The sequence below is a fragment of the Fopius arisanus genome, unplaced genomic scaffold, assembly GCF_000806365.1.
Source record: "Fopius arisanus strain USDA-PBARC FA_bdor unplaced genomic scaffold, ASM80636v1 scaffold00055, whole genome shotgun sequence".
NCBI classification, from domain to species: domain Eukaryota; kingdom Metazoa; phylum Arthropoda; class Insecta; order Hymenoptera; family Braconidae; genus Fopius; species Fopius arisanus.
The window spans coordinates 337,021-348,848 of record NW_011887794.1 but is presented as its reverse complement, the minus strand read 5'-3'; the positions used below and the strand labels follow the sequence as shown (position 1 = coordinate 348,848).

Genomic DNA, 11,828 nt, shown 5'->3' with positions numbered 1-11,828 from the left:
AGCCGAGCACGTTACCGCTAGGATAACGTTTTATTACAATAAATTATTTTCATTAGGAGTATATATATTGCAAAAGTATTGTTTTAAAAAATTGCTAATTTTTCAATTTCACTGGATATCTTCTGGATTTTCAAATATTCAGTTTTTAAACAATATTACCATTAATTTGCCATTAAAAAAAAAACAAAAAATAGGAATTATTTAAAAAAAAAAAATGAATGTTGGCGGGCTTGAACCCGGGCCTCTGGCGTGCCAGTCGAGCACGTTACCACTAGGACAACGCACCCATTTAAAAATTTAAATTCATTAGTGGTATATATTCAACACATTGAATAATTTTTTTCATTGAAATTCCACAAGATGTGGTTTCCCCCTTCCGTACGTGCTACAGTCGGCTAAATTTCAGTTAAACAAATAAAAAATAAAAAGCATTCATAGCGCAGAGAATAAAATTCACCCCATCGACTTGATGGACACCCCAGCATTGCGCGTTGCGCCCTCCCTCTTGGGGTGCAGTACTACGATGCCGCTGGGGGTCACTCAAACCCCCAAAACTGAGCCTCTACTTCAGTCAACCCTCTTCGGGGTGTATGATTGAAGTGTTTTTTCATTCCAATAAGATTCGGGCGACATCTACTGTCGGGAAATAATCACCAGCGAGTAAAAAAGAGTGCAGGTGCGAGGGGACATTTAAATAAATTGCGATTGCCAGTTGAGGTACGGCACTTTGAACTCATTTTATTTTTCCTTCGTGGAGTCTTTCGTGGGGAACATGGGAATCCTCAACGATCAATTAATAAATTGAAGGACATTCAGTGATCGTTAGACCTTATTTTAAGGTAAAATTTTCATTCATCGACGGGGAAAATTTTCTATTTATACGAATGGAAATTATCGAAGGAGTGCTGACCTCTGAAAAAATTCGTGTTGTTCTTCCTGAGAGATTGTGAAGTTCAGAAGAGGTCATCGTAAAGGCGATATTTTCGCCCGAGTCAGTTAAGCAATAATTTCTCACGAATCATTAATCACTTTGTCAATAAAAAAGAATCCCCAGAATGAACGTGATAAATCGGCGATTTCCCGCTTTCAATTCGTAATGAGAATTTCAATGTTTATTCCGTGTCTCAGCGTTCGTTAGGAATCACTTGAATTTTGCTGTCAACATATAAACATCCTTGACGTAAGTACCAACTTTCTCTTCGGCACATGACATTGACTCAGTGAAAGAACGTCCAGTCGAGAATTAAATAAAAATTTCTGTCTTCTACCACTTGACAACTCGAATAATTTCCCTTTTCTCGTTTTGAATATCAAATTAATTGTTATAAATAAAGTCTGAGACTTTTCCCAGTGAATTGCAGATAGGATTGTAATTTTTTTAAATAAAAAACGATAAATAAAGAAAATTTTGGTTGCGGAATGATTTTTTTGGTATTTTGGTAAATAAATATAAAAATTATTGCACTCTGGGGAGTAAATTCCCAAAATTATCTTTCGTAGATTTTATTTTCAATTAATTTTCCGCAATATTTTTAACAATTCAGGTGATGCTAATTACAAATTGTTAATTAATTATACTTTTTTTCAATTGACAGATCAAAAATTCGGGGATAGAATGATTACTCGCCAGTGGCTCGTGCCTTTTCTCCTGATAATTGCGCCTGGGACGTCAGGTACGACCTAATTAATGACTGCAACAAATAATTAATTAAACAATTATTCATTCTTTCAAATTCCCATTCACACGTGCAATTAATTCGACATGTAAAAATCTGTTAAATCGAATTAAAAAAAAATCTCGTCAATGAATTTTTTAATTAATAAATGAATTCATAAGTTTATAACTTTTTTAATTAAAAAAACTTTAGGATTTACTCTGAGAGACGTCGACATTACGAATTGGAATTATGGAAAAGACTCTGTAGACTTGATAGAGGGAATCCCTGGATCCCTGGATCCATCATCTCCAGTAGTTGGTCGTCTCAGGCGTTCGATACTGGATGTGGGATTCTCCTGTACGATTTGCGAAATAGGTGTGAATTTATTGCGAGTACATACGAACGCAGGCTTGACTGATGAAGAAGTCATGGGACAGATTAAAGTCTTCTGCATGCTCCAGCTTAGTGCAGAAGTCTGCGATGGAGTCAATCGAGTTTTTGCGGTTGGTAGATTCAATTTTCCATTGCAATTTCACTCTCCAATAATTATTATTAACTGCAATAATTATTATTAACTGCAACCAGTATTTCGTATTTAATCCATCAATTTGAAATGTTCTGGGAACTGACAATTTATTTAAAAATTCCGAATGTTAAATATTTTTTCATTTTGTTTTACATTTTCAATTGAATCCTCGCAGTCTCATGGTGACGTTGTAAGTGATAAGTCTGCAATTACCATTATCGCAAGTGTTGTATGGAAATTGAGGTCTGATATGTGGATGGAAAATATGAAAAAACCCCGCGGAAAATTGCGGAATGAAATAATGAGAATAAAAATTTGCGTTCCACTTAAAAACTCGGATTGAATGAATAATAAATTATTCTGGACTCGACTTGTTCTTCACTTCTTTAATAAATGAAATTCTTTCTTCTGCAGCCGGAAGTAATCTACATCCTGAAACGAGTGAAGACGACTTCGAGTCAAATCTGTGGAATGATAATGGGTGACGCATGTAATTACGTGGATAATCCGTCACACGATTGGAAAATTTCTCTTCCTCCGATTAAAAAGCCGCTCCAAGCCTCGGAGATGGCGAAACCCGAGGTAAAGACTCTGAAGGTGCTGCACATTTCAGACACTCATTACGATCCACTCTACGAGGAAGGGGCCAATGCAGACTGCGGTGATCCCCTCTGCTGTAGAGCCAGCAGTGGGCGACCCGCGAGTCCTGGAGCTGGTGCTGGTAAATGGGGAGATTACAGAAAGTGTGACACCCCAAAGAGAACCCTCGATCACATGCTCCAGCACATTCAAGAGACTCATCCAGACATCGCGTACATCATCTGGACAGGGGATCTGCCACCGCACGACTCCTGGAATCAGACTCGCGAGGAAAATCTCGACAATCTCCGAGCCACAGTAGCCGAGATGACAGAGGCTTTTCCAAATGTCTCAATCTTCCCCGCCCTCGGGAATCACGAGAGTGCACCAGTCAACAGCTTTCCAACTAAGTACGCTCCATCGGAATACAATATCTTCTGGTTGTACGATGAATTGGATAAGCAGTGGCAACGGTGGTTACCACGCGGTGCATCTGGTACTGTGAAACGTGGTGCTTTCTACTCGGTTCTCGTCAGACCTGCATTCAGAATAATTTCGGTCAACACGAATTATTGCAATGATAAAAATTTCTGGCTGTTGATTAATAGTACGGATCCGGCTGATGAACTCCAGTGGCTGATTGATGAGCTTCAGGGTGCGGAGAACAGAAGCGAGAAGGTACACATCATTGGGCACATGCCACCAGGCACCTCTGAATGTCTCAAAGTCTGGTCTGCCAATTATTACAGGATCATCAACAGGTGATTGACCAAAATAGATAACCAGTGGAAAGGCTTTTTTCTTTATTATCCCCTTTGTTTCGATCAATGACACCTTCCATTGTATTTATCTTTTCACAGATACGAGTCAACAATAGCCGCCCAATTCTTCGGTCACACCCACTACGACGAGTTTGAATTATTCTACGACATGAAAAATATCACACGTCCAGTGAGTGTTGCGTACGTCGGTCCATCAGTCTCGCCATATGAGAATCTCAATCCTGGATACAGAATATATTACATCGACGATGATGAGGCATCACCAACGAGGCAGGTAGTCGATCATGAGACCTGGATCATGAATCTCGACGATGCTAATTTCCATGATTCACCAACCTGGTATAGATTGTACAGCGCCAGGGATGCCTACGAGATGTCTTCCCTGCGTCCTGATGACTGGAACTCCCTCATCAACAGGATGATCGATGATGCAGATCTTTTCTACGTTTATTACAAACACTACCACAAAAATTCCCCTGTCAGACCGCGATGCGACACCAAATGCAAAAAACGATTGCTCTGCGATTTGCGAAATGGTCGAAGTCGAGACAGAGATTTATTCTGTCGAACTATCAACCAGAGAATCGATAGCCAGTATTTTTTCAATTGGCGCAACTTATTCCGCATTTAATCTAGTTCCACCTATAGAAATTCTTAGTGATAACTCAGTGAAGTTTTCAATTGAAATAACAATTCCTTCCTAATTTTTAAACAATTGCTGCAATCAAAGACAATTCAATTTTTTAATTCTATAATCGACAGTTCGATTCTCGACAAGACTGAAAAATTCGATTCATCTCAATTTATCATTTTGAATGTTGATTTATTTTCTACAAAATACTGAATAATCAAATAAATATTTTTTTTTTCAAATTTTTTGTAAACTCAAAATTTTTTTGGTGCATCCGAACACCTCGGAGTGGGGAGTCATGGCTGCACGCGAGAAGCCATGAACGTTCATTGACCACGTGAACAATCTCCTTTTACTATAGATATTGCTTTACGCATTTACCAGTTGATGTAATTAAACCCGAGCAGTCACGCGACGCCAGTCAGTCCCCAAACACAAGTTCACCCCAAAATTCCTGTGAATATCTCCTCTCCCTGGGGCCCTCGATAAATAAAAAATTTCTAACATCGCGGTACGACTTTTTAGCAATCACTCATCAATTGGTGAATGCGCAAAAAAAAAGCGCAATTATTCTCAATTGCGTAATTGTGTTTGTGAGTAGTTGCTGTCATGCAGACGCTGTGAAGCAAGCGGTAATAACTGTTTCTGGTAATTTTTTAACTTATTAATTAATAATCCGTGGAATTTTTGAAATTGAAATTTAGCAAATGTTGACTGGAGTAGTGGGAATGGAGTTTTTATCATTTTTATTTGTAGCGATTTGTTTCTGGGGGGATAACAGTATTTTTGGTATATTGTGAGGGATTCAGTAACTGTAGACGAGAACTTGATCTTCAGGAACATGTGAAAACCCAGAGGCTTGTATAACTGAGTCGGTTTCACGGCTTGTCCAATAGAAAATGAGATTTCAACGCGCGCGCTACTCGGAGACCGAAATTTGAGAAATGGTTTAATACTCCTGAAATGCCCGAGTAAAGTCTACGCAACTTGAGAATTGAATTGTATTTTAATGTATATTTTCTCACCCGCAGAATTTTCTGATTGAAATATTGTAAAAATGGGACAACAAAGAAAATTGATGACTGGGCTATTTTTCCTCGGGTTTATGGTCCTGCAGAGTTCAGGTGAGATTTTTTTTTCTTTGATTCTCATCCTGGATGTGGATTGAATGCAATCAGGAAAATAAATGATTCCAGTGACTCACAATTTGATTTATTGCCAGGAGTTGTCATTAATCGACCGATCGAGACACTCAATTTCTCATCAGAAATGGAAAAGACCTTCGAGAGCGATTCGGAAAAAATTTCCGCTTCCGTTAATGAAGGACGGATCGGGGACACAGATAGAGTGAGTTCTATCCTTTGTGAATTAAGAAAAATCCGAAGAAAATTTTGAACCGTTAATTCTCGGTCGGAGGAGTACAAAAATACCCGACAAATAGCTAAAAAAAATTGTTCATTTCACAGGAATATGATTTAGATTTAGAGTCGCCAAGAAAATTTTAATTATTGCTCAAAAGTGCGAGGTGAGAGCGCCGCCATTTTGCGCTCCCTTCGCGCGATGATTTAAAACATGGCGGCTTCCAGATTAATCCACCTCGCAGTTTCAGGCATCGATTAAAATTATTTATTTTCTTCAAATCACCTGCAACTCGAGTCATTTTGTTTCTGTAAAGTGAACAAATGCATTGAGCTCTTTACGATGACGATTTTTCTTCATAGAAAAAAATTCCAGGTGAAGGTAACGAAACTAGTATGGACTGCGGAAGATGGAAAATGGCCGGATGAAGGGTTAGGGCCATCGAGACTCAGGAAGTTCGGATCAATATTCGATAATATGGACTGCTTTGGCTGTAATGCCGCAATATATTTCGTACAAAATATAATTAAGACGGTGGGTGCACTTGACGATAAAACTGGCCGTACTCTTGTCAGAGAAGCTATCATCACGGGATGTAAGGCACGTCTGAATAGTGAAGTCTGTAATGGCCTCGTCGAAGAATTCGTGCCTTCATTGTACTACATCTTGAAGACGACGAAAATGGGGGCCAAGGAGACATGCAGTTTTATAATGAGCAACGAGTGCGAATATGTCCCTGACTCCGAGTACGAGTGGAACGTGCGTTTTCCCCGGATTCCAAAACCAGCGGTTGTCGATTTGACTACACCAAAGACAGGAGTAAAACGCCTGAAGGTTCTACAGCTATCGGACATTCATTACGATCCGTATTACCAGGAAGGAGCGAATGCCAACTGCGGCAATCCTCTCTGCTGCAGATCGAGCAATGGCGAACCACAGAATCCTAGGGATAGGGCGGGGAAATGGGGTGATTACAGAGGATGTGACACCCCGAAGAGAACGCTTGATCACATGTTGAAACACATACAGACTATTCATTCCGATATTGATTATATTCTGTGGACAGGTGATCTTCCTCCTCACGATATTTGGAATCAAACGCGCGAGGGAAATCTTCAAGTCCTTCGGGATATAATGGATGATTTGAAAATAGCATTTCCTAATGTGACAATTTTCCCCGCTCTCGGTAATCATGAGAGTGCACCAGTCAATAGCTTTCCAACTAAGTACGTTCCATCGGAATACAATATCTTCTGGTTGTACGATGAATTGGATAAGCAGTGGCAACGGTGGTTACCACGCGGTGCATCTGGTACTGTGAAACGTGGTGCTTTCTACTCGGTTCTCGTCAGACCTGCATTCAGAATAATTTCGGTCAACACGAATTATTGCAATGATAAAAATTTCTGGCTGTTGATGAATAGTACGGATCCAGCTGATGAACTCCAGTGGCTGATTGATGAGCTTCAGGGTGCGGAGAACAGAAGCGAGAAGGTACACATCATTGGGCACATGCCACCAGGCACCTCTGAATGTCTCAAAGTCTGGTCTGCCAATTATTACAGGATCATCAACAGGTGATTGACCAAAATAGATAACCAGTGGAAAGGCTTTTTTCTTTATTATCCCCTTTGTTTCGATCAATGACACCTTCCATTGTATTTATCTTTTCACAGATACGAGTCAACAATAGCCGCCCAATTCTTCGGTCACACCCACTACGACGAGTTTGAATTATTCTACGACATGAAAAATATCACACGTCCAGTGAGTGTTGCGTACGTCGGGCCATCAGTGACGCCATATGATCGTCTCAATCCTGGATACAGAATTTATTACATCGACGATGATGAGGCATCACCATCGAGGCAGGTTATCGATCATGAGACCTGGATCATGGATCTCGAGAAAGCCAATGCTCGTGGCTTTCCCACTTGGCGCAAATTGTACAACGCTAAACGCGCGTACGGAATGCAATCACTTCAGCCGAGGGATTGGGATGCATTGCTCGATAAAATGATTGATAATCCCAATATATTTTATCTGTACTATAGGTTCTATTACAAAGACTCACCTGTTCGTCCTCAATGTGATATAAATTGCAGACAGCAACTCCTGTGCGATATTAGAAGTGGGCGCAGTCGTGACAGAGAAGTTCTCTGTCCAAATCTCCAACAAAAATTGCAAGAGGTCCCCCACAAAAAATTCGTAATTGACGAAATACTTTCCAACGAGATCGACGCTCATGTCACATAATTACTGCAATTCTGCAATTATTCCAAAGATCATTACTGCCACATTTATATTTCACTCTCTCATTCTCCGTTACATGACATTTTTTACTTCTATTTTTTTCTTTAGAGATTAACTCAATTTTTGCGGTAATAATTAAAAGATCATTAAATGATAATTACGATAATTATAAATAAACTTAATAGATAAACCGTTGCACTTTATCAAAAGAACTATGTGAAGAATTATTTCTCCCATTTTTTTCCGATTTTAAATACTTGGAATATTTATCATTTATTGTTTATACATTTGGGATGTCATTCAGGCCGTCAGGAATAACTCATGAGTATTTTTAAAGATTTTTTACTGTGCAATTTAAAAGAATACAGTGGAACAAAGAACAACCTTGAAATATTTTCGTGAAGAAAGCTGATAGTAGGAGTAACAAACATAAAAATGATAGTGCATTTATTTAGATAAAGTTTTTGGAGTGGGAGTGCTTGGGATGGAGAAATCAAATTTTTCCCGCGTCGAGACTAGTACCAAAATGCCGGGCCCTAGGGTCCCCAGGTGGAACTCCAGTGGGTACTTGCGCGCCACTTGCAAAAACTTGGTTATGAGCCCCTTCAAACCCTAAATGGCGGCTTTGCAATTACAATGTAGTAAATTAAATCCCATGAGTGCTGTGAATTAGAGCCTTGAAGAAGCTCCCCAGATGTCTAATGACAGTGAAGTGCTCGGTAGACCTCCACACTCGCCTCGGACCCAAAAAATTCCAAAATCTCAACGTCCAGAGGGCAATTGGTCAATCACAAATTCTCAGGCAACACTCGGTACTAACGATTGTCAACGCAACGTGCAATTCGCATCAACAAACCTCTGGATTGCCGACAACAAATTCATCAAAGACAGAAATAGCGATTTCAGCGAGGTTGAGTCCATGATTATCGCATCCAGAGGCTGGAATGGATATCACGTGAGTAAAAACGCCTCAATTATCCCGAATCAATACGGAGCATTAATTAATATCAATCGAAATTTTCAATCGCTATTTTCCTCGACAAATTCACGTCAATCTGTACAAATTCCTCAATAAAATTTTGTAAATCATTGTTGTGGTTTTTTCGTAATATTTTCCCTGAAGAAAGCAATATATCTGCAGACAGCTCCAAAATCGGAAGAGAGTCAGAAGCCGCCGAGGGGTCATTCAAAGACAGTGGAGGACATCGAGAAATGGTTGAAGACACGTCCAGAGTCAGCCCCACTGGATTCCCTGAAGCCAGAGCTGGAGGCAGTGGATAAATACCTGTCACCATTTCTCTCGAAGGATCAGGACCTGATCGACATCGACTACCCAGACAAAAAGCTGTCCCTCGGGTACGATCCACCGTACGATCAGTTCCAAGATCTCCACAATGAGAAGTACCTTGAGGTATGCAAGGATGGCTTCAGCCTCCCAGAGTTTCAGTTGGACAACGATATGGTGGTGGCCGGTGAGATTCTTCCCTCGACGAGCACACAGCCGGATTTTCAAGACCTTGAAGAGCCCCAGGAGGAGCCAGAACACCCCAGAAATCCACCGGTACCGGATTTTGCCCTGACGACCCCTCAGGAAGACGTGGGTAATAACCAATCGATCTCTGATGACGACGTGCTCACTCTCGAGGATTTCAGGCCAGTCATGGAGAGTGAAAAGCCCTTGACCCCTCCAAATCCCCTTGTGAGGGTGGAGGAGGCACTGCCTGAGGTGAAGATCGAGCCCAGAATCACGAAGAAACGGAGGAAAATTGTGAAGATCCAGGAGAAGTGCTTGAAGTACGAAGAGGAAAATGTGAGGACTGACAAGGATGGGATCATGGCGGTGGTGGCGATATCCACGGATAAAATCTCCAACATGACACAAATCGTCATCAACACTGGAAAAGAGGAGCAGATCTACCAGGGGAAGACGTCAGAGCTCATGGAGGCAACTGGTTATTTTTCCAATATTCCCATGATCGATGGAAGTGGATGGGGAAAGGAAGGAGGAAGCAGCAGCCACGAGGTCATCATCACGAATGCTCTGGAGGAGCTGGGATTTACCGAGGAGGGACTCCTCTCCAAGGCCCTAACTGTCACCGAGAGTGGAAAGACCTGGATCTGCCCCAGGGAGGACTGCAGCAGAGAATTCAATCGACTCTATGCTCTCAAGGGACATCTCCTTGCCCACTACGGTGTGAGACCCTTCAAGTGTGATTACGAGGGCTGCACCTGGGCATTTTATTCTGATTTCAAGCTCAAACGCCACAAGGAGACTCACCTGAAGCGAAAGGATTACGTGTGTCAGGTGCCAGATTGCAATCGTCGTTTCACCACAGTTTACAATTTGTGGACCCACGAGAAGCTCCACAGTCGACCCAATCGTATCCCCTGTCTGGTCCCCGACTGCGTCGAACGTTTCCAGACAAAACGAGCACTCGAGATTCACATGAAGTCCCACGATCAGAAGCACGCACCCTACGTGTGCACTCACGAGGGCTGTGGAAAGCGTTACTACAGCTCGAATGCCTTCACCTCGCACCAAAAATGCCACAGCTACAAGGAGGAGGAGGTGAAATGCGGATGGATTGGGTGTGGTAAAGTCTTCGACAAGCCCTGTCGACTCAAGGCTCACGTCAGGTGTCACACAGGCTCGAAACCCTACTCCTGCGCTTATCCTGGCTGCGAGTGGGCGTTCTCATCGTCCAGTAAACTCAAACGACACGAGAAGAAGCACACGAATGAGAGAAAATTTCCCTGTGAATTTCCAGGGTGCAGCAAGGCTTTCATGAGGTCTGAACACCTCAAGGAGCACAGGCTCACTCACAAGGAGGGGAGGTCAGTGAATTTTCAAACTCTATGGAGATATTTAATTGATTGAATTTAATTTATTTATTTATTCAGCGATTTAATGGATTTTAATCAATTCACGTTCATAATTCCCTCAGATTTTTCCGCTGCTACATGTGTGATGCGAGTTTCTCTGCTAAAAGCAGTCTCTACGTCCACATAAAGAAGCACCAGAACAGGGAGAGCAACGGAATTGTCCAGAATTCCAGAGTAAAAGTGTTGCAGAGACAAATGGAGGACTCCGAGAGTGTCAAGACCATCTGCAACGAACTCTCAGTTAGACTGGAATCCTCAGCCCCTGAGGCGATCCTCCAGGAGTCCCTGGAGTGCCCAGGGGAAGATCAGAGTGATGATTACGCTGGGAAAATCCAGGTCGACCGTGGAGAACTTCCCAGAAGGATTTGCCCATCGAAATTGTCGTTGAAGCCTCGAGAAGAGGGGAATGACGATCTCAATTATGTTTTTTATGAGTGCCAGGTGCAACAGGGAGAAGTGGTGGAAGGAATTGAAGGAATTGAAAGAGTGGAAGGGGTGGAAGGGGTGAATGGGGAGGAAGGAGAGGCAGCCGAGGCAGGAGAGGTGGGATCTGCGCCTGAACCTGAACCACCACCGAGGATTGCAAGAGGTAGGAGGGGACAGGGCGCTGCGAGGACTGGACTTACGTGTGAGGATGTCTGGAGGATGAAGAGGAGAAATATTGGTCTGAATTGTGTGGGACCCTGTGATGTTGTCCTCGGTGGTGGTATAATTGCCGAGGAACTGATGATCGAGGAGGAATTACCCTCTATGTTCTATCAGGAGGATCTCGGAAACGAGTGCCAGGTACTCCTGATGGAAGGGGCCGAGGGGACCATTGGGCTGAGACTGGAGTGATGAATGTATCTGTGATGACTGGCCGGTGTGGATGTATATTGTCGATAGCATAAGATTTTTTCACTCTGAATGGTTATTTTGTATTAATAAATGTTGATATTTTTGGATAGCCGGTGGTGGACTTTATCCCCGAAACTTTCAGACTCTGCAATAAAATCCCGTGGAGATGATGCTGCACTCGTCCAATGGTGAGTAATTGAATAAATCATTGATCATTTGATTGTGGGAATTAATTGCGGATGAGGGAATATTGAAGAGACTTTTGTGTATCATTTTATATCATTTATGGAAACATTAATAAGAAGAATATCTTTAATTCT

At 41.9% G+C, this 11,828-nt stretch overlaps 3 protein-coding genes across 5 annotated transcripts; all 3 read left to right on the top strand.

Annotated features, from left to right (window-relative positions):
• The first annotated feature begins 730 nt into the window (after positions 1 to 730).
• Positions 731 to 4,415, top strand: LOC105268199 (sphingomyelin phosphodiesterase). 2 transcript variants are annotated; one of them, XM_011307537.1, is made up of 5 exons: positions 731 to 1,180; positions 1,596 to 1,673; positions 1,869 to 2,161; positions 2,599 to 3,524; positions 3,624 to 4,415. In XM_011307537.1, exons 2-5 carry the CDS (start codon positions 1,616 to 1,618, stop codon positions 4,174 to 4,176), a joined length of 1,830 nt encoding a protein of 609 aa, XP_011305839.1. In that variant the 5' UTR covers positions 731 to 1,180; positions 1,596 to 1,615; the 3' UTR covers positions 4,177 to 4,415. The 2 variants fall into 2 exon arrangements, with proteins under 2 accessions (XP_011305839.1, XP_011305841.1); XM_011307539.1 differs by lacking the exon at positions 731 to 1,180 and adding an exon at positions 1,232 to 1,439.
• A 76-nt stretch (positions 4,416 to 4,491) lies between these two features.
• LOC105268198 (sphingomyelin phosphodiesterase) lies at positions 4,492 to 7,952 on the top strand. Of its 2 annotated transcripts, none has more exons than XM_011307536.1 (5): positions 4,492 to 4,808; positions 5,208 to 5,300; positions 5,399 to 5,523; positions 5,911 to 7,112; positions 7,212 to 7,952. In XM_011307536.1, the coding sequence occupies exons 2-5, from the start codon at positions 5,234 to 5,236 to the stop codon at positions 7,789 to 7,791; spliced, it is 1,974 nt and encodes a 657-aa protein (XP_011305838.1). In that variant the 5' UTR covers positions 4,492 to 4,808; positions 5,208 to 5,233; the 3' UTR covers positions 7,792 to 7,952. The 2 variants fall into 2 exon arrangements, with proteins under 2 accessions (XP_011305838.1, XP_011305837.1); XM_011307535.1 differs by having other exon boundaries at positions 4,492 to 4,824.
• Positions 7,953 to 8,098: 146 nt separating this feature from the next.
• LOC105268197 (uncharacterized) lies at positions 8,099 to 11,664 on the top strand. Its single transcript, XM_011307534.1, has 3 exons — positions 8,099 to 8,743; positions 8,930 to 10,623; positions 10,734 to 11,664. The coding sequence occupies exons 1-3, from the start codon at positions 8,483 to 8,485 to the stop codon at positions 11,506 to 11,508; spliced, it is 2,730 nt and encodes a 909-aa protein (XP_011305836.1). The 5' UTR covers positions 8,099 to 8,482; the 3' UTR covers positions 11,509 to 11,664.
• Positions 11,665 to 11,828: the final 164 nt, after the last annotated feature.